The sequence below is a fragment of the Acomys russatus genome, chromosome 23 (assembly GCF_903995435.1).
Source record: "Acomys russatus chromosome 23, mAcoRus1.1, whole genome shotgun sequence".
Classification (NCBI taxonomy): Eukaryota; Metazoa; Chordata; class Mammalia; order Rodentia; family Muridae; genus Acomys; species Acomys russatus.
In genome coordinates this window covers 38,583,421-38,606,528 of record NC_067159.1, presented here as the reverse complement: position 1 = coordinate 38,606,528, position 23,108 = coordinate 38,583,421, and the positions used below count along the sequence as shown (strand labels likewise).

Genomic DNA, 23,108 nt, shown 5'->3' with positions numbered 1-23,108 from the left:
GAAACAATTATATTACCCTAAAGCCGAAAGGCTTCATATACATTACAGTAAAAGAAAATAATCATGGCGCTCTAAATACATCTTTGCATCCTTACTCATACTTCCTGCAGAAATCAGCAAGATAAGTGTTCATGGCGTTTGGCTAAAGAAATCATAGACATTAAAAAGAACTCCCACGTGTAGTTTAATTACAGAACTTTCTTCAGAGTTTCAGCTTCCTTGCCAGTTTCATCTCTTGTGTCAAGAAAGTGAGCAAGGTTGATCAAGGTTTCAATAGCAGAATCTGCTCTTGATGAGGGCGGTACTATGTTTTTATGGAATTTTTAGCAAAGTGACTAAATGAAAAATAATAGCCCAATTAAGCAATGACGGGATGTTGATTTTTCTAGACACTCGAGTTTTAGTAATGATTGTGTGTTCCACAGGTGATATTTCTAAGAAATAAAGTAATAAAATAACCACATAGATATTATAGAGTATCAGAGTCGATCAATCAAAGAAACCTAACCCTGATACGTTCTTGGCATCATGGCCCCCCCAGGCATTCTTGTCACATGGTGTAATTTACAAGTGAGGAAACCAAAGAAATGGCAATTTCTTTCCTTCAACTACCTTTGGTTCTTTGTGCTTTTTACAGACATTTTCTCATATTTTGATGTGTCCTCATATTGTAAAAATCAACCAAAAAACTAGCCAAAATTATGGGAATACAATACCAGAGCCTTACCACAGTCATGATGTAATGTTTAGCATGGTGCGTACAGCCATTGTTTATTAAAAGTAACACTTGAAAACATGAATAACATACCTGTCTCTACAGAGAACCATGGTGTGATTTCTACTTGACATTTAATAACACACTTGCAAAATCTCCCTGCATTAACATAGTGGGAAACAATAAATATAACGCTGGCTAATATAAGGACACAAAGGAAATAGGCAGGTCTACATGGATCGAGGCTGTAAACCCAACATTGAGACTCTAAACTCAGCTATGAAATGTCTTCTGGGAGCCCACCTGCTTGGGCCGAGGGAATCACAGTTCCTCCAAGAAATGTCCCTGAAAACTAGAGTCATTTGACTTTCTGCATCTCAGACAGGAGATATCCAGAACTCTGTATGATTCAGTCAGGTTATGGTACGTCATTTCTTTGCTGGGACAGGCAACTGGTGTAGACTGGTGAGAGATCGGAAGCTGGGATTGGTTCCTCAGGGCTTTTTCTCCTTCCTATCCTTGGAATTTAGAAGCCGAAGATTACCCCTGTGAACAACAAAAAAGAACACACAGTCTCAGATTTAAGGAAGTAAAGAATCCAGAGTTAGTGGGGAGAACGAGGTCTTGGCAAGACATGTTAGAGCTTCCTTAAATATTTGTCACACACAGTCGTCACACGAGGGTTATACACACCTCAAAGTGACACTCTGAGTGGACAGTGAGATCTTCCCCAAACTGGCCCTCATGCTGCAATCCCAAACTGTGCTGTTACTTTCTTGATTCTTACAAGCACACAGGCTGGAAGTGTGAGCACCATCAGCAGCACTGTTTCCTCTCCCTGCCCACATCCAATCAATCAGCACATATTGATTTTCTTTTAAATAGTGCTAGGTACTGAACCCTGAGCCTTGTATAAGCCAGACAAGTACCCCATAGCAAAATCCCCACACACATGGCTTCCATGGCTTGGGAATGATATCCCAAGTCCGTGACAAGCTTTAGGATGTAGAAGAAATTATAAACGAGGACATCCTTGGCTTCTCTCCAGAGAATCCCAGATGGCTGAGCCCATGTGAGAGCAGTAGGGGGATGAGATCTGCTTGTGAGGAAATAAGAAAGTTGATGCAAATGGGGACCAATGCAGTGATAAGCCAGAATCAGAAAGACAGCGTGCACCTTTTTTCTTTCTTTCTTTTTCTTTCTTTCTTTCTTTTTTCTTTTCTTTTCTTTCTTTCTTTCTTTCTTTCTTTCTTTCTTTTTTTTTTTTTTTTGTGGGCCCTGGGTTTAACATAGATACATTAAAAAAGAAAGAATGAATGAAAAACAAAACAAAACAAAGAAATGAAGCTATTTGGCGGAAGGAAGGAGGAGGGAAGAAGGAGGGGAAATAGATGGGCATAGGGGGTTGTATATTCAAAGTACTTGAATAAAAGTTCAAGAACCCCATCACTATGCCAATAAATGATGGCCTTAGCAGGAGCTCTATGTGACAACAAATTATATGCTGTAGTCATGCCACCTTTGCTGCTCTGTATATGAGAATAGACCCAGGGAATGACAACAGGATTCATTTGTACTTGTCAAGGAGTACTAGTATGTAAAGAAAAATGCACATGATGGCATAACATGCAGCTCTGGTTCTTTGATTATACTGGCATTCAAAACTCAGCAGAATATTTTTAAATCAATTACAAAAATAGAACCAGCTATTTTTGAGTATGGTGCCAGATATTTTGAGGATAAATTCATCTTTGTTTTTTGCACCTGGCTTCAAAGTGAACTATAGAAGGTAAGTTGAAGCTAATATAAGTCTTATGGCTCCTGTGGTGGTTATCTTGGTTGTCCATCAGACTGACTCTGGTGTCAAGTAACTAAGAGATACGCCAGTGGGCACACCTCTAAAGGGCTTTCTCATATTTGAGATGGAAAGAGCCACTCCAGGTCAGGATTCCATATTGTGGAAGCAGTACAAACAAAAGGAAAGCTAGGATAGAAAGCTGTGCCTTTAGCCTGCTTGCCTTCTGTGGATCCCTTCACTGATATCAGAGACCTGCTTCTTTAGGCATCAAATGTAGACTGAAGATCACTAGCGCTCCAGGAACCCTGCAGGCCTTCAGTGCAAACCTGGGACTGCAGAGGCCTTCACCCTCACAGATAGAGCAATGACCAGGTTTTCAGTCTGTCCAGTGTGAAGGCAGCCATTGCTGGACTAGCCAGCCCTTGTTGTGTTTGCTAATCAAATAAATCCTCTTTTATTACATATATATTCTATAGACGCTACTCCTCTACAGCACCCTGACTAGTACACCCCACAGTGTGACAGTATAAGATGTTATTTTCTGGAGCCCTATCAACTTCTTAGTGTTATAAACATAGTGGGTAGTAGGATTGATTTGAAATGATGAGACAGCATCCTTCTGTAACTGTTATTTTATTTCTTATGTGAGATTTTATTCTTCTAGTGGAACTCAAGGGTCAAAAGTCTGTTGTAATCCCCATCTGCTCTGCCAATTCACATCAAATATACGTACCTGCAAAAAAAAAAATACTAGATCATCAATAGATGAAACAGAGAGCTTTAATATATCTAGATTGCTAATTTGGGGTGAAAAATTTGAATGTGATTGTTTGCACGTTGTGGCACACAGATTTAGAAAGTTCTTAACGCCTTCCATTATTCTGATGAGCTCATTCCAATTCACTCTGAATGTCTGCATTGATATTTGATTTCTAGTTGACAACCTGGAAATTACTCACTGGTTATTAAACTCTAAGTGCAATGACAGAAATATGTATGTTGAAGCGAAAGTAACACAAATAGATGGTACAATTGGCAGATGTCAAACTTGTTTCTTCCCACTCCTTTCTGATCCTTACTTTTCAGAATATGGTTATGCAACTCCAGAGTTATTCAGAAGTGCAACAAGAATTGTGCAGCTTTGCAAATGAAAAGATAAGAAATCCTAGCCTAAGCATATACGTTTTTCATGTGTACAATATATATATATATATGTTATGTATGGTGTGGCTTGTATATGTTTAGGCATGTTTCCATGCACACAGGCATATGTGGAGGCCAGAGATTGATGGTGTCTGCCTTGATCACTCTCTATGTACTGAGGGAGGGCTTCTCACTTGAGCTCAACTTTCCAATTTGGCTAGTAGGGCTAGTTAGCGTGCCTGATTCTGGGACAGCCTGATTCCACCTCTGAGGGCTAGGATTACAAGGGGTTGCCACACTCATCACACAGTTACATGGGTTCTGGGAATCCACAGTGAAGCGCCGACACTAGTGCAGGAAGCACTTTTCCCAAGGAGCCATCTCCCCAGTCTAGAATGCTTAAAGCAATCCCCAAACCTCCCATATACACCTCTCCTTTCTCTACTTCAAGCCTATGGCCTCCACACATTCATTGTTAAGTGCATACATGTAGATGAGTATGCGTCACTAAATGTGTAATTACAAGTAGCTCAGCTTGGATAATGTTACTTCTATGAGTGTCTTCAGGTCTGGCGTTGAATAACCAGTTGGTGCACTCTTCTCTGAAAAAGAATTTCCCAGGCTCTCAGCATTCCTTAGTTACCTGTATCACTTTGTGTGGAGTTGAGGCCTTCTGTTAAATGAAGGTTAGATTCTCTCTCTCTCTCTCTCTCTCTCTCTCTCTCTCTCTCTCTCTCTCTCTCTCTCTCTCTCTCTCTCTCTGTTTCTCTCTGTCTGTCTGTCTCTTTCTGTCTCTCTCTGTTTCTCTCTCTCTCTCTCTCTCTCTCTCTCTCTCTCTCTCTCTCTCTCTCTATTTGAAGCACTGCTTGATGCCAAGCTAGCTGGCCTCAAACTTACTATGTGTCATGTCTGAATATGACCTTAACTTCAGATCTTCCTATCTCTGCTTCCGCAGTGCTGTGTTACGATGTCTGGTTTTTTATGGTGATAGGGAGTAAACCGAGGGCTTTGTGCATGGTAAGGCAAGCACTGTAGCGAGTGTGATAACATCCTCAGGTTGGGCAATATTTTTCTTATTAAATTTACCTGCACCAGACAACTTTTCTTCTTTTCCTTTTTTTATCCCACCCATCTGAATAGAAGAGAGTCTGTTTTGATCTAAGCTGGACAATTGTCTTCCACCTTTTCAGTACTTTGTAAGTAAGAAAATATTTGTTTACTAGGTCCTAGGTTGAAAGGAAACCACATCTGGTTTTCAAGGAAACTTCCTTTACATGAGTTAGTTCTCATATATTAACCCTATGTCACCACACCTAGCTTCTCCTACTGGGCACCCAAAAGTGACCATTAGAAAAGGCAGGGTAATGGATAATTCATCTTACTGCAGTACACCCCTCGTGACAGGCGAAAGGCAGATGGGATTGTGATGGTGATGTGTGAACCTAGATGGACATCTCTGCTGCTGTCGCTGTTCCTAATGAAGAAGGACTGGGCATCACCATGGGCTCACCAGACAATGGCGAGTTGGTTAGACCACCGTATTAATAGACAGGCAGTAGCCACAAGCGGTGCCTCGAACAGTGATACCCCTCACCAGGACATGTTATTCAGACCAGCTTGGTAAGGCCAGCACTGGACATTTAAGTGTTTAGTGGTTTATTTTCTTTTTATTGTTTGTTACGAAGGATAGATTTTTCAATGTGTTATATAAAATACCAAATATGAATTGTGACAGCATTTCATCAATGCTTCTCATGAGAGCCAAATCAACCTCAGAGAGTCTCCTAGCCTGCTTCTAGGAAAGCCAAAGGCAGTTTGGTATGGAGCAGTTCCCGAGCAGCCTTGATGGGAAATAAGAAAGAAACTTACATTGCACTGGCTTCTGGTCCAGATAAGGAACATGTTGACCAAAAGGCTGCATGTAATTAATGCTTCTGAGGATTCCCATTGTTTTTGGTTAACATTATTATTATTATTATTTTCAACATGAAATTTGTCATTTCTATCTGGTCTCCTTGAGTTACCGGAAGGGCTGTGTTCCTCGGCTGCTCATGTAGCAAAAGCGAACCTTTGTGATCAGTTGGGAATTAAAAAAATCTTAACTGACCATGCATCTTGGTCACTCTGTTTGAATGGTCCTATGCTCTTATCTGTGGTTCCTAGGTCCAGACAGAAAGTGTCTCTTGATGCGGTCCCTACAGCAAGAAGATGGATGGGTCTTCAGTGGAGCTGGGCCACCAGCTCTGTGGCAGAAAAACATCTCTCACCCCATGCAGCTTCGGTATCTTTAACCCCCTACACAAGGGATTGTCAGCACTGTCCCTGTGTCCTGCAAGTTGTCATTACACTATGGGACCTTGATTAACCCAGGCACAGGAGGGCTGCACTCCTGAGGAGGGAAGCATCATCCATAGGAAGGAAGGATGAGTAAACTATCATTCCTTAAGCAGGTGCGGGGGCGGGGGGCACTGGAAGAATTCTGTCCAATCAAGACAGCAGCCATTTTTCTGGCAACTTTTCTTATAGTTTGTTGTTAGACAAATAGTTGGTGATGTTCCCATCGACACCAACCATTAAATGTTCAGGGTTAGAAAGTCTATAAAATAATTTGAGCTATAGCAGGCTAAGGAAACATATTAACAACAATCTCTGTGAGAGGAGTTCGGAAACTTACATATCCATTGCCCAGGTATAAGAGGATCCATCACGCTGTCAGTTCTTGGTTTTCCCCTGCGCAGAGTGCTCCCCTGAGAACAGAAGATAGGGTTGATCTGTGCACTCGGAGATATAAAGTATGAAAATAAAGTTTTCCCGCTTTTCTTTTTTTTTTCAAAACAAGTTACACTTTTCTGCAAGATTGTCATTAAAGCCACAGTTAACCTGTTGGAGTCGCCTGGAAATTATTTACTAAGATTTATGAGCTTTCTTTGGCCATCATTTATTTTCACCCTGAAGGAGCCTTGATGACTAACTCCCTGGAGGGGAGAGCATGGACCAGGGGACAAAACAGCAGAGATGCTGGGTGGTTCATTATTGACCCTCCTGTTACATGAGGTGGCTTTTCCTAGGTAAACCCAAACTGTATATTTAAAGTGACATTTTATCAAATAGGTATTTTGTGGCCCTTCTGCTTAAATTATCCATTGGAAAGTTATGGGAAATAGTTTATAAGACAACAGGAATGCTTTTATGACATTCAGAGAAGCATATTGTAGGTGATAGCCTTCAGATTTTCAGTGATATTATGTGATTGAGTATAAAGGTAAAAGGATGAATGAGAGTGGTGGGAAGATGAAAGTTTCAGAGCAGCTTCTTTTAATGTGTTGCTGAGTTTATGACTAGTGTGTTTTATCTGACCTCCATCCTTCAGGGAGTATCAAGTATTAGCACTCTCTCTCTCTCTCTCTCTCTCTCTCTCTCTCTCTCTCTCCTTTGTTTTTTGTTTGTTTTGCATTGTTTTTCAAGAAGGGTTTCTCTGTGTAGCCTTGGCTGTCCTTGACTCACTTTGGAGACCAGGTTGGCCTCAAACTCAGAGAGATCCACTGGACTTTGCCTCTAGAGTGCTGTGCCACCATGCCTGGCTCAGCACCATCTCTTTATATAGGAGCAGTACGTGTAAGATTCTCCAGCTGTTAGGATACATGTCATCATTTTACTCTAGCTTTGATCTACCAGCTGTCTTCTGGTGACAACATATTTGTCACCAGCTACTTTCTCAGGCGTCACAGTGGTAAGTAGTGTCAGAGGGCTACAAGACAGACTTGGGAGTCTTCCCAATTGTATTTCTTAGGACCTGTGCTGGGAGAGTTGCTAGCACAAGGTGACGGCACTTGCACCCCCCCCCCCCGCCAGCACCTTCTCCTTGCACCTGTTTGGTTTGCCAGAGGCACATCACTTACCTGAAGCCCATGACTACGAAGCAGAAAAATAGGAAATAAACAAAATATGCTTTTATAAAAAAAAAATAACCCATTTTATCTAACAGAAATTAGATAAAGCACATTACAGAAGAATTCATTACATATCTTAATATCTGACCAATCAGAAATGGACAATGTGAAAAAAACTCAACACCATGATTTGTAGAGCAGTTATTATAATAATGTCTGTATATAATGATTTGAATGATAAATGTCCCTCAGAGGCTCAAGTATTTGAACACTTGCTTTCCACTTGGTGGCGCTGTTTCAGAAGGTTATGGTGATGGAGGTGGAGTCTTATGGGGCAAATATATCACTGGCTGTGGGTTTTGAGGGTCTTTAGCCTTGCCATACTTTCTGTTCTCTGTCTTTTTTTATTTCTGGGCACAAAAATTGAGTCAGCTTCCTGTCTGTGGCCATGCCATCCATGCCTACTCCACCATAAGGACTCTCTCCCTCTGGAACCATAAGCTAAAATAACCCCCCCCTTTTTTTTACTTTGATTTTACTCCTGGTGTTTCATCGTAACAACAGAAAATAACTAACATGCTGTGACAAAGCCAAAGAACTCAGTAGCATACCTAGAAGATAAGGAGCAGTTGGAAGACAATAGGATACAAAAGGCCAGCCATGGTTGCATCAAGCTTGTGCTTCATATGTAATTAAAATTTTTTATATCATCTATTTTTTTCTAATTTATACTCTACACAGTGTGGTCCAATACTTTCTTTAAATTTCTTCTACCCTTCCTTGTATGCTAAAAGTGAAGGGAAATGTATGGTCTCTGAGTTGTAGTCTGAGAATCCCACTTAACCAATCATGTTGGACATATATTCTGCGCTTAGACACAGTGGTATTTAACTTGGCTGGATTTCCTACAAAAGCCAAGCACATTGTTCTGAAAGTGCAGGTTTGTTACACAGCAGCACACTCTTTCTTTTCTATGAAGACAAGTTCCACCGTTAAACATGTATGAACAACATTTTCAGCAGCAGACTGCTTGATAATGAGCATATCTAATGGGACCGAGACTATGAGTGGATGGGCAGGTGACCCAGACAGAGAAAGAAGATTTAAGGATAAGAAACTGTTAACATTGGGGTAGGAGAATGACAACAATCAAACAAACAAAAATAAAAAATAAAACAAAACAAAAACTCCTTTAACCAGGGTCCCTTAAGCATCTAGAAACTGAAATAATTTTGCATGCACTGAAATTTTTCTTGAAAGTATAAGGCTTTAGAGGTTTTTGTTTGTTTTGTTTTTCTTGGAAACATCTGTTTTTTGGCTTCTACCCTAACACAACTCATGTTGAGGTAAAAAGCCTGAGATCTTATAGTGAAACAATGACATTTGTGCTGCTGAAGCTCCAGTTTCATTGCACTCCTGCGTGAGCATGTTAATTAATACTGTATGCCTTAGACCTTGAAGTAAGTAATGTAAGCTGCAGCAATCCTGTTCTGGTTTGTGAGTGGCCTAAGGTCTCCTTTATCAGATGACTTTCTTTCTCATTTAAATATTTTGAGATGACTAGACGGGTGATAGTAGAAAAGTCGAGCTAAACTTGTGAAATTATATTAAACTCAGTCATTTCAGGTTCTATTCTAGTTATATTTGAAGAAAAAAGATTTCAATGTTGGTCCTGAGGCAAATGCAAAACAATTTTTAAAAATTGAAACCTCTTATAAGTGGCGTGAATGACTTTTGTAAAGAAGATGTATTTGAAAGGCAATGAGAAGACATTTGATTGGGGACATTGAAGAGCCCACCAAGTCCTAATAACAATAGATTTTAATCATAAACTTGGACCATTTGTAGGTCATTATACTTCTTAATTGTAGGCTATTAAAGTCTTTTCAGAATCATCAATTTCAATCCCATCCAGACATTTTCCAATACTAATCAGCTGGATTGACCTTTCGGGTAATTTTTGAAAGCAGTGTGGTCCCCAAATCCAACTGGGAAGAAAAAAAGTACCAGAGACTACTTCTTAGTATTCTCGAGATAATATTCCTGCTTTAAACCTGGATCCTGACAACTCCTGCAGGAAGAAAAAGGAAACTTGTAAGGTCATCTTTCCACCACAGCCAACGTCAGTTATTGCTGCAGTTACATCTGACTGTGCAAGATCAAATCTGTTGTTCAGTTTGCAAAACAGAACTCAAGGGGTTTCGTTGGTGGGGGAGGTGGGGAGGTGGGGAGGTGGGGAGGTGTTCTTTGGAGAAACCCATAATCCTAGTGAGACGTTTCATTTTCTTAGAAATGGACAGAAGAGAACCTCGAGTGGTGTTTACTATTGCCCGCTCTTTGCAGATGTCACTAAGATTTCCTGAACAATGCTTCATCCACAGCTCCAGAGCCTAGGAAAAGAGTTTTGTTTGAATCCTGAGGGAGAGCGGGACAGCACATGGAACCATTGTAATGTTTTTTGGCCGGATACAGACAGACTCTTGAGAGTCATGCTTGAGGTTCTTCATCTGTGGACTAAAGCATGCTTAGGTTGCTTATTCAGTTCCCTACTCCTTTCTTTTACTCAGAATAACAATGAGGCTACATAGTCATAGCTGGTGAGTAGCCAGGAAACTCTAGGCATGGGTTCACACTACTCTATGGATGAGCTTTGTTGTTTTTCCTCATTAGATGGGATTACTCCTAAGAGAGAAAACAGAGTGGACACAACAGAAAATATGCACCAAAGAATATGGGATGCAACAACAACAAAACAAGAAAACAACAACAACAACAACAACAAACCCTAAACAGATCTCTCTCTCTTTAAAATGGTGGCCTGCAGAAGGTGCTCCACCACACAGCAAGGACATATGCTCAACCATGTTCATAGCAGCCTTATTTATAATAGCCAGAACCTGGAACCAACCTAAATGTCCCTCAGTGGTAGAATGGATAAAGAAACTGTGGTACATTTACTCTATGAATACTACTCAGCTATTAAAAACAAGGAAATCCTGAAATTTGTGGACAAATGGATGGAACTAGAAATGATAATACTGAGTGAGTTAACTCAGACTCAGAAAGACTCACATGGTATATACTCACTTAAAATTGGACACTAGCTAAACAGGGATGTCCCATGAAAGTCTTCACTTACCAGAGATTGGGATAGATGTGGGGACCTCCTATTGGGACTCTAGGTGAGAGAAGTATGGGAGAATGGGGAAATAGAAGGACCCAGAGGGTCCTAGAAACCTACAAGAAGAACATCATGATGGGAAGATCTGAACCCAGGGGTCTCTGCTCAAAATACTGCACCAACCAAAGACAATACAAGCAGTAAACATTGAACCCCTACTCAGATCTAGACAAGGGACAGGGCATTCTCCATAGTTGTGTGAAGATCGGGGACTGACTCTGACATGAACTCTGGTGTCTCATATTTGACCACTTCCCCTTGGTGGGGAGGCCTGGTAGCACTCAGAGAAAGAATAGGAAGGCGACAAAGATGAGACTTAACAGGCTGTGACCATATGGTGGAGGATGAGGTTCCCTTCTGACACAGACCTGGGAGAGGGGAATAGGGTATAAGAAGGAGGGAGGGAGGAATGGGAGGAGACAAGCAAGAGGATAACATTCGAGATGTAATCTGAATAAATGAATAAAAAAATGGTGGGCTGAGAATATTACCCAAAGAGACAGTACTTGCTTAGCATGGCTCTGGGCTCCATCTCTAGGAAGGATGAAGGGAGAGAGGGAGGAGGGGAGAAGAGAGAGGATTAAAGCATCTCTGTGCTGTGTTATGGACTCTGGTTCTTCCAGACCTGTGCTTTTTCTATGATACTTTATTCTGCTTTGAGTATCCTCCATGACATTGTAACAGCATTAATCTTCTGATATCTTGCTTTTGGTTTGGGACACTATTAGTCTTTTGTTTTATGTTTTTTAAACTACTAAAAATGTTTATCACCTACCTCTTCATTCTAGCACTCATTGGGCATAACACATACATCCCAGAACCATTTTTAAGTAAAGTCTGGGAGACTTAACATGGTGGGTGTATCATGTAACTTGATATTTAAGTTAGAGCCAAATGGGTTACTTTGTAAAACTTAGAAGTTGTTCTTAATTTCTCCATTTGGTGATATCAGATGCTTTAGACACTGGGAAAATTATTTTTTTTAAAGCAAGCTTGCATCTTATTTATTGTTGATCTTGATGCAAATACTCTCAAACAAATCTCATCTGTGTTTTGCAAGAATTTCACCTTCAAATTCAGTAAAATATAGAAACATAGATAGGGAATTATAAGCACAAATGTAGATTTTTATCACTAGGAAAACTTATTTTATGTCTCTTGGGAAGGTTAGTTAAAATTATGTGGGATAATATAGACCATTATTTACATTTTGCTTGACAAATCATGACTCCAAATGGCCACACACACACACACACACACACACACACACACACACAAACACACACACACACACCTTGTCCAAAATGAGACAAAATATTAGCAATAATTTTTAGACTTCACCATCTTTCTACCATTTCCTAAGAACAGGAAGTGTCTAGTCACCACGTATTCATCAGAACACATCTATGCGTCTACCAAAAGCGACTCCAATCATGAAGGCCCAAGACTCTGATGTATGAAAATGTCACTTTAAGAACCATTTCCTCCTCGTAGCAGGGATTTGCATGTCTTGAGAGCTGCAGCTGAACTTCTTCTCAAAAAGTTCTGCTTGGCCTTGGCTTTCCTGAAACTGAACCCCATGTTGTAGTTGGCTTTCCACCTAGTCACTTGCCTTCTATCCGAGGGGGAACTTACCAGACTCGTGAGAGAGCGTTTTAACCGTGAGCAGCTTCACACTGTCTTTATCAGCCTGAGGCCTGTTTGATAGAGGAAGACCTAAGTTACCACCATAGTCACGCACTGTGTGTCTGCAAATGGAAGTAGATGTAGCAGAGACTGAGGCAGCAGTGCAGGCAAGGTTGTTTTTCCAAGATTCGATGGCAAACTCTGTGTCCCTTTACTACAAACACGTATATCACGTGCAGTACTTTCCAGTACTTTCTGAAGACAGGTGGAAGGTCCCATCACTGTCCCTCCCAGTGGTGACCTATCAGTTTAGTGAAATAACTCTGGATGAATGGGGATGAATGTCACCAGGTCTAAGTTGTCTGTATTTCCAGTTGCTGATGTATGAGGCAAAAGGCACAGAAACATCTGTGAACTTTCTGATCAGGTAGTGAGGTCCAGGGACACTCATTTTTTTTTATTAGATCTCAAGATTTTGGTGTCAGAGCCAACTCTTTTAAAGGCAGTTTCCCAGAATGCTGTTCTAAAACATAGCTCCTTTCCTTAGAATCTCGAGAGCCTCTATTTGTAAGTAAGATGTGTAGGCAACCAAGAGCTATTATTTCTATAATGGTTACAATCTAATAAAAAAATTTAAAAAACACACTACTATGCTAGGTACATATTCAGACCAATGAAAATGTAATGGCTTTTTTGTTTTTCAGCACAAGCACAGTGCAATGCTGGCTAATCAACCTCTTGCTTGCAATAGCTGCCCGTTTTGCTACCACCCTCTATGCTTGCTTTGACAGTCAAAGTAGAGCTATTCAGGCAAGCTACTCAGAGGCAGCTGGAAGAATGATCACTATTCTCCTTAGCTGTGGTGACCACGTTGAACTTTTCATCAGAAAACTATCTTAAAATGCTGGGTGTATTTTAGATATTTTGCTTTGTTATATCCATCGTTCACCCCTTCACTTAATCTTTTGTTCATTTTTTTTTGTTGTTGTTGTTTGTTTTTTTGTTTTTGTTTCTGCCTCACATTTTATCCAGGCCTAAACATTTCAAAGAAAAAAATACATAAAGCATAATGATGAGTTTGGACATTTTCTCTACGTAAATGACAGGGTTGAGGGTTCTGGGGTGGGGTGGGTTATGCAGCCCGACTTACTGGTCATTTCCGTTTTCCTGAGTGCCTGGAAGAGAAGATGGTGTTAGTAAGCCTGTGATCCGAGCTGCTTTCTTTTTCAATTTTACTTGTTACCCACAGGCGACCCCCTCATGCATAGTTACCACTCACTCTGACATGGGGTGGTCCTTGTTAGATAAAAGACATGGAACTTAGTTCTGGTTCAAGTTTTACCATATTGTAGCCCATTACCTAGAGAATGTACCATCTAGGGTTGTCTACCACAAATACACTAAATTGGATATCTCTGAGTTGACTTTTTCAACAAGAGAATAGATGTTTATATCTTTCTTTACATGCTGCTCTTTCTTGGGAGACAAATCACTGTGTTTGTGGTGAGTGAGGATGGGTGTAGCCTTTCTGTTGGCTTGTACCCCAGCCTCTCAAGAATGACCTTCAAGTGCCATGGAGGTAGCTAATCTTCCCAAGCGCCTGGTGGAAACCCCTTGGGCTCACTGTGAAAATGGTTCATACTGAAAGAACATGGCTTCATGAATCAGATGCATGCTGTTTAACCATTTTGACTTGTTCCAGACTCCATTCCATTTGTCTCTTGTGTCAGTTTCTCTTCCCAGCTAATCTAGCTCATCCTTGGGACAGGCCTCTTGAGTGCATCTCTTCTGCCTTTGAGAGTTATTATTATTATTTTTTTTATAAAGATCTTGGATAACATTAACATGTGTGCTGCTTCTATTTCTGTTTCCCAACTCAAGCCATCCAACTAGAACTCTAATTACCCAAGATTGACCCATCGTACCCCATACAGCTCATTAATGATGTCTAACCATGTTTTATTCCCACCCAGATGGTCCAGCAGTATTTTTTATTACCATAAACATCAAATGCAATATCACCTGTGATGGTTGTAGCCTCCCTTCAGAGGGAGCTGATAAATATTTGAATGCCTATTTTAGCACTTTTTCCCTAGAGTGTGGTAACTGTGGGTTAATTAGCAGATAGGTGCCTTCCAACAAACTTTCTGCAGACATACCATGCTTGTGTTAAAGCTCAATTTATAGTCAACACATTATTCAGATAAGCTTAATTTCCAATTTCTGATTCATGTTGTCTTCCAGAGCGCAGAGTGGGCTTATTAATTTTCTGAATGTAATGAAGTCTCCTCCACATACTTAAAGAGTGATTAACTGCAGGTGTTTAATGGTGCTAATTTAATGATAACAATGCTTGAAATTCTGTGTGGAAACAAAGCTAACAGTAACCAAATAGATTTGGCTGATTACATAAGTTCCACGCTTGGTTTTTAGAACATGATACACCTCCAGACTATCTGTAGACTGATAGGGATTTATTCCTTTAGAGTCAGCTTTAATAGAAAGCATTGCTTTTAACTCATGCATTTTCAAAGTTTCCCGGCTGAACAGTTCCTTTGCAGCTCATGGTGTTTTTATAAGTGCATTTAACATATTAGTTTTTATCCATTTCGTAGACTCAACACCCACAGGCTTCAACTATGATGGCTGTATTCCCATAGAAACAGGATTGGCATGTTAAAAACAGGGAGGTGAGAGAAAGCTGGTTTATGCAAGTACTATTTCCTTTTTGGAAACTGGATAAGAAACTATCTTTCCGACATTATGAGGTTCATCCATTCATTTCTATAGCAAAGCACACTGTCTTTTGTTTGTTTCCTATTTCCCACCCAGAGCTTGAATGAATGTCACTGTTTTGGTCTGCTAACTTCTCCCTTTGCTGTCATGATCTGCACTGACTGTCCACTGCAGACTAAACCACATTCATTAGTGTCCTGTGGGTAAGAAAGCAACGGTGTAGCTTATAAGCTGTATAAAAATAAGTGCCTTTTACCTTCTTAATAGCTTAAGAGGCTTAGGTAGAATTTTTCAGTGAAATTGTTAGAATGAAAATAGAGGGAAGATCCACTTTACTGGCCATTTTAAAATAGAATAAAGTCTACTGCTATATATATGGCATAATGCAAGGGGAACTGTATGTAGTTCATGACAGGATAATTTTTGCTGGGCTTACAAAGCAATGCAGGCACAGAAAAAAGTAAAAAAAAAATTATCACAGCATGAAACTATCATCCAATTTTGTAAAAAATGATAATTAAGGATAAGATGTGTTCTGCTTAAAGAAGTGATATGTTATCAAAAGGCACAATAGATTAGTGTTGCTTGACTCCTATAGGGTAAGCTGTGTGTTCTGGAAGCCAAGTGGTAGGCAGGCTTGATGTTCCAGGAAAATGTCAAGTGTGGATAAATGTATGAAGACCTGAATTTCATAGAAAGTCCAGGGATAGAGGTCTGGAATGGGCAGATACGTCTGAAGTACTGTGGCAGAGGGTGGGGCTGAGCCAAGCAAGCACGGGGAGCTGTAGCCAAAGCGCTCAGGTCAAAAGCCAGAATCACCCATGGACTAGGAAAACATCTAAATAAAGAATACAGGAATATAGATAAGCTAAAGAGTCTTGTTTAGAACAATTTATTAACATTGGCTCAATATCTGAGACAAATACACTGTTCTAAGCTAGGACAGTTATGACGACAGATGACTGTTATTGATGGTTCTGAATGCTAAATGAGGAAATTTATTATTTTATAAATTATCTACATTAAAATATTAATATAATCTACTCCAAACTAGAAAGTTTATCTAAAGAAAGGATAAATTATATTAACACCACCACAGAAGATACCCATGTGGGAAAAAAGTTGAGCCATCAAGGAGAGAAATAGGGCCCAGAGTATGATTCTTAAGACTGTGGGCTTCTAAACTGAATTTCCATATACCCCTACCTCCTCTCAGCCCCAGACCTCACATCCTGTTGCACACCATCTTTGGAGCAGACACCTATGACGGTATTCACAGTTGAGGCTATTTCATTAGCAAGAATCCATCTATATTTAATCTTATCACACCTTTGAAGAGAATGCAGAGAACTTTTCTCTTCCTCCTGTTCTTTGTGACTTGGCGACATGGTATCTTAAACCAAAATGAAACAAAGGGCCATTCCTTACCTGGGTCTCTCTTCCAGCACATTCGATACAAACCCACCAGAGTAAACACCAAGAGGGTCATAACAATCAACGCAATAACCACGGGCAGAATAATGCCTGAAAAGTGGAGGGGACATCATCAGCTGGAGCGGGGCCCATTCCACACAAGCAGACCGCACTGGATGAAACACATGTGCTTTCTTTTTAAAACAATATTCTATCAAAACACTAGTATATCTCAAGCAATAATTAATGTGATTTGTGGGTTGGTTCCGCCTGTCATTTCTGACATATCCACTTGATGTCACTCTTGTAGCCTTTCTTAAACTTGCCAGCCTCAAAGAGATGGCTCACCATCTTCCTGGAGGCTGGAGGAGTTAGGAAAGAGGAGGCTAGAGACAACAGTTCTCTAGGTTAGAGTTAACATGGCACTCATTCATTATGTTCTTTTGTATTTCATAATGAAAATACTTGGGGAAAAAAAAGATGCAGGTCACTGAGTGGTTCTGGTCCTAAGGCTGAAACTTTTAGGTATCTTTCAACTTGTTGACTTAAAGTTGAAAATGTGTAAAAGAGCATAAGGAGATTCGATGAATAGCATTTTAGAATGTCTAGCGACATAGCTCAAAAGCCATTAGCTATGCGCGTATGTGCATGTGGTTCATGGGTGTGCTGTTTTTGTGAAAGCTTTTTATAGGAAGGTTTTCCTCCCCCCCCCCCCATCTACTTGTATCTATGCTTCTTATTTATTCAGAGGCAATAACATTTCAGATCATCAATAGGGTAGTTTCCACCTCATTATCAGGAATCAATGTTTCAACACAGTTTAAAATAGATTTTGAAAAAAACAAAAAAGAAGAAAAAGAAAAGAAAATAGATCTTGAATGATGTTATTACTTCCTCAAAATGAAAGTGCCATTAATCAGTGGGTCAGCTCTTCCTGTGATAGCTTATTTAATGAAATGATTTTTTTTTTTTTTTACTGAATCCAAAGATAATCATTTGTAATTCCAGCTTCACATACATTCATCTTATTGTTAACTACTAAGGAAACTATTGAATGTTATTTATTCAGACTTAGCACACCTATATGGTTTTATAGTGCCTATATATGTTTAATGTAAAATAAAATTAGCTGCCATCAATATGATAGAATTCCACCAGTGTAAAACGTTGTTTTTATACTTTAATTGCTTTAAGAATACTTAATTGACAAATGAAGACGAATATGTTGAAGGCATATGACATGATGATTTGGATAAAATTTATTAGTGTGGAGATTCTGCCTTAGCTGAGTACAGATCCATCAAGCTATTGTTTATCTTCTCTGATAATTGCTTTTCACTGGTACAATAGTGAAAAAGAAAAGCTAAAAGGTTAAAAAAAAAAAAAAAAAAAGGAGAGAAAATGGCTGTGGTGTGGTAATTAAGATCAGGTCTATGAGAAGTTTTTAAACCAGGCTGTAGTTTGGATTACACATGCTGAGCAAAGTTGAGAAAAGGATATCCATAATCCCGAACCTTCGTTGTTCTCAGTTACATATTCAGCATGCCTAATTCCACCAATGGGGATGCATATGTTACTCACTGGAATAAGAGGGGCTGGTCGATGGAGTGGCTGTAATCTTCCCATCATCAGTGCCTGTTATTTTGAGAAAGAAAACAAATACCATGCCTTTGATAAATATGTTAACCGACCTAACCCTCCCGCTTTTCCTATTTAGGAAAATATCCATGATTTATAGTTATGATGTTGCAAGTGCAAAATTTCCCCTCACCCTGCAAGAATATGTTTCAAAAATCAAGACGGATAGTGTTTATTTTATAAAGAGCAGTAAGTAGAATAAGCTTCCATTCAGATGCACAAACATCCTACCTTGAGGCTGTGAAATGCCTTTTGCAGTTGTTTGTGATGCTGAGGGTGACACGGTGGCTTTTGGCAAGGTATGGGGCAGTTGAGTTGGAACTATAGGAAAAAAAATCACAAACCCAGACTCAGCTTAGGCACTGAATCTTCATTTTGGACTTCGTTCTAGAATTAAACAGTCTTCATTTTTAAAGGTCTGAAAAAACACGTTACTTCTGTATAAGAGAGTATATAAAATGGTTGCGCTGAACTTTACTTCACAAATTTCTCCAGGAAAGATGACTGACTTTGGCATCAGATGAGCTGTGTATCACTGTCGTGTTACCCAGAGGAGAACTGGCCAGAAAATCTAAGTGCGTCTCATATTCTAGTCCACAGTGCATAGAACCCAAAGCATGAGATTTTTGCGAGATGTAAATCTCGGATAAATACTAACCACATTTAGGATATTTTTAATTTTGGGAAATGGTGTTTTGTCCATCACTCACGCTTAAAATAGATAGAAATGCAGAAAGCTTGAGATTTTATATTTCCCAGTGTCTGAAGATTAAAAAAAAAAAAAAAAAAAAAAAAAAAAAAAATCACTATGAAGGCTCTGATGAAAAGTGGGGAAAAACCAATGGAGACTCCTTGATTCCCCCAGAAGGCTCTACAGCTTTATGGATATCTTCCATAAAACAATGGTTGCTTGATTGTTTCTCTTCCATTGACCATGATATTTTTTCCTACAAGGAAAATGCTCTTTTTATATTAAATCAGAAGACTAAGCATATTATTATTAGGAATAAAAATTATTAAAAATTTAAATATAAGACAATATAGTTTAATATATGTAACATAATACATGACATCTCATTAAATGAAAGAAAATACAAACACTGGATGCCTTGTAATCATCATACTTCTTGCGAAATGGAAGTAAAATTGTAGTTTGGAATTTTTGAAAGTGAATTCTTTGTCTCTTGTGGCACAAAGTTCTCATTTGTATCATAAGCTTCTGGCTCCTCTCCCCATGAAACTCCCAGAGTGCCAAAGTCCTAACTCTCACCAAACGTCCCACCAGCTCCTGCCTCCGCCAGTGTGCACTAAAGCAAGGCTGACCGCTTTCCTACACTGAGACATTCACTCTGCTTAAGACTCCTTAGGAGTGGTGAGGCCATGCATAATTGCTCCCAAGAGATTGATGTTTCTAGGGCTGCCATGGCTCTTTTCTCCTTTGCCACCCACGGCGTAGCACACGCTGCATGCTCTGTGGGGGAGGCATCATGTTGAGAGTCTACACTATGCTTGCCAGGCAAGAGGATCCGTGGGAGGGAGCTAGATACATGCCCGTAAGAACAAAGAGAAATGTCAGGCTAGTGCACAAAGCAGGCAAAAGGAAAAAAAACGGGGGAGGGGGGATATTAAGTGAAAGAGTGGGAGCTAGCGGAAAGCTCTACGCCGTTAGTTGTGTTTTCCTGTGTGAAAGGCCATATAGGGTCCAATAGTCTTTTAGGTGTTTAGGTAGAGGACAAGATGACTTGCTTGATGGTCAGTGGTCTTGGGATTTACCAACAGCTGCTTTTCAAGACTCCCCGTATCCCTCTGATTACCTCATCATGTTCAGGCCAAGGGCTGATTTAAGACATATGGTTCCCGATTCAAACAGCATCCCACCAAACTTTCCAAGCAAAAATGAGCTGATTGTCCGGGGCCGAGGTGACGGCTATGACCCAAGAGAAGACTGTCGTGATAACCCTTCTTTAGTGAATGGTCCGTGCTATGAAACAGAAACTTCCAAGTTTCTATTCTTGTTTTTCTTGTAACTGTGTAGGCTGATGACCTTCATTCCTTGTGCTCAAGATGTGCTACCCTTGCTTTCTGCCAAAACTGCACTGTCTAGGAGAATAATTGGTCCTAGTATAGTTATTTTAAATATATATGTAATATATATACTACATGATATTGTTATAATGTCTGATTATGACTTTTAGAAAGGTGAACTGTCCGACTAAAAACAGTTTGTTTAATTTCCTCAAAAATTCAAAGTATAACCATGTGAAATTGACTTTTTCATACATTTCTTTTCTTTCTTTTCTTTTTTTTGGGGGGGGGGGTGGTTTTTTTCTAGTCAGGAGTGGGGGAAGCTTGAAAACAGGTCACTCTTAGATCATACAGATGTGCACCGGGCAATAGTTCTTGTGAATATTATGGTTGTTGAATTAAAGAGACATTGTGTCACAATTTAAATAGAATTTCTAAATTTTAGTTCAAAACTCAGGACAAACTATGTGAAGCAAGCTCTCTTAGAGCCAAACCTACTGTGTTGAAATGTATTCACATTTTTCTCATAAGTGCTGTGAGAGGCACTTTTTTTTTTTTTTTTTTTTAAAGACAAGGCCTCACTATGTAGCCATGGCTGTTCTAGACTCATTATGTAGAAGAGGCTGGCTTCAAACTCTTAGAGATCTGCCGGTATCTGCCTCCAGAGTGCTGGGATCAAAGGTATGTAGCACCATGCACATGTTTTTGCTGTAAACTTTTATATATTTTTTAAATCTTTCCAGTCGCCTGTGTTTATTTAAAGCACCTCTGCTCTTGGAGCCATGATTTTTTAAAAGGACTTATTGTACAATTGACTTGGGTAAGATTTTTCAAGATAGATACATTCTTATTTCTTCGTTTTCCTATTTCCATCCTCCTTCCCTTTTTTTCCCCCTTCACCCCTCTTCTCTCCATTCTCTTTTTACTTACTCTTTCATTTCATTCCATTTCCTTTATTTTTGAAAAAAAGTCATAAAATACTGAATCACATGATATTCAAGAGGGAAGAACAAGGTCCAGTGCTTCATAGAACATCGGCACGAGTTTAATTTGGAAAACTGAAGTCTTTTTTTTATTAAGTTATTCATATTACATCTCAATGATTATCCCATCCCTTGTATCCTCCCATTCCTCCCTCCCTCCCATTTTCCCTCCACTCCCCTCCCCTATGACTGTTCCTGAGGGGGACTTCCTCTCCCTGTATATGCTCATAGGGTATCAAGTCTCTTCTTGGTAGCCTGCTATCCTTCCTCTAAGTGCCATCAGGTCTCCCCCTCCAGGGGACTTGGTCAAATATGAGGCACCAGAGTACGTGTGAAAGTCAGACCCCACTCTCCACTCAACTGTGGAGAATGTCCTGTCGGTTGGCTAGATATGCGTAGGGGTTTGAAGTTTATGGCCTATATTGTCCTTGGCTGGTGCCATAGTTTGAGCGGGGCCCCTGGGCTCAAATCTGCCTATCATAATGTTCTTCTTGTAGGTTTGTAGGACCCTCTGGATCCTTCTACTTTACCATTCTCCCTTGCTTCTCTCATCTAGAGTCCCAATAGAATGTCCTCCCTACCACCCTGAACGCACCTGATCTCGTCTGATTTCCTGTAAACTTCAAAGTCATTGGGAACTTTACAGGTTATTGGTGTCCTAAGAAATCTGAGCTTGACTTGAGAATGGTCTTCAAAGAACTAAAGTTATAAAAATGTAGGTGGCTATGATTCCTCAAGCCTGATGAAAGCCTGGCAGGTATCATAATACCCACCACTTCCTGAGAGTCCTGATCATCTTCCAAGATGCCCTTGGACTGGAGGATCCCCTGATGACCTTTCTAAACCTTCCCGAGCTTGAAGGTCAATGAAGGAGGCTTTCACCCAGCTGCTCTTTCCTGCCCTCTCTCCACGCCAGACTTACCCTGTTGTCTGGTGTCGTCTCCTCCCTCTCTCTACACCCAACTTTTATGCATTATTATTTTAATACATATGTATCAATATATGCATACAACCTGCTGAGCCCATTTATTGTTGCTTGTATGTATATGTTTTTAGTGTTGCCCACTGGAATTAGATAACAAATTAGAGATCTAGTCTCTGGGGAAGACTGATCCCCCCCTCAGTATTTATTAATTGCCTGTAGCTTTTTATCTAAGGGGTGGTGGTGGTTATGAGATATTCCCCATCCATGCTGACACGTTACATTATTTCTTTTTGTATCCATTCAATAATAACCACAAATAGAGGCCCACTATGTGTTTAGCAGTAAACACTGAAGGGAGCTCAGCCGAGTGTAAGATGAAGCAGTGGCAGCTAATGTGGTGACACGCACATCTCAAACTGATCCACATGAAACTAGGCATAAAGAACAAGCAAAAAAGTATTCCAGGGTCACAGTGAGAGAGTTCATGCTACGTCTTGTGAAATCTTATGAATAAGCTATTCTTTATAACGAAGGAAAGATTTGAGAAGCTTCAGTAATGATATATACCATAGGTGAATAAATCAGATCAGGACATAAGAACCAAGGCAAAGGGAAAAAGTAACCTAGAAGAACTCCCACAAGCACAGGTGCTGACACTGGCATAAGGATGTGTGTTGAACATCCTGACACCCCATGAAAGGATGGGCTTCCGTCATCAGAAGTGAAGTGGCTTATTATAAAAGTGACTAGAACATCTATAGTTGAGATAATGAATGCTATGCATGTGGCTGGTATAGCACTGTTTTCAGAAAGAAATGTGATGACAGGATCCTCAGAATCCTTAAACGTTCCAGCTCTAAGACCTTAGATTCTTGCCACGTGGCGCTCTCTCTCTCTCTCTCTCTCTCTCTCTCTCTCTCTCTCTCTCTCTCTTTCTCTCTCTCTCCCTCTCTCTCTCTGCCCTGCCATAGCTCTCATGTGCATATGCCCATGGTGAAATTCTGTGTCGGTTAGTAGGTGGAGCATCAGAGGAGA

General features: G+C 40.0%; 1 protein-coding gene across 1 annotated transcript in view; it reads right to left on the bottom strand.

Moving 5' to 3' along the window:
- Window positions 1–738: 738 nt before the first annotated feature.
- The window catches only part of Emcn (endomucin), a 92,424-nt gene continuing 70,054 nt past the window's right edge, over window positions 739–23,108 (bottom strand). The window contains exons 4-9 of the mRNA XM_051165717.1: window positions 18,084–18,137; window positions 16,518–16,613; window positions 13,504–13,528; window positions 12,363–12,424; window positions 6,331–6,403; window positions 739–1,261 (exon numbers count right to left, since the gene is read on the bottom strand). Of these exons, the coding sequence (XP_051021674.1) occupies window positions 6,369–6,403; window positions 12,363–12,424; window positions 13,504–13,528; window positions 16,518–16,613; window positions 18,084–18,137 (272 nt within the window). The 3' untranslated portion in view covers window positions 739–1,261; window positions 6,331–6,368. The remainder of the gene's footprint in view (window positions 1,262–6,330; window positions 6,404–12,362; window positions 12,425–13,503; window positions 13,529–16,517; window positions 16,614–18,083; window positions 18,138–23,108) is intronic.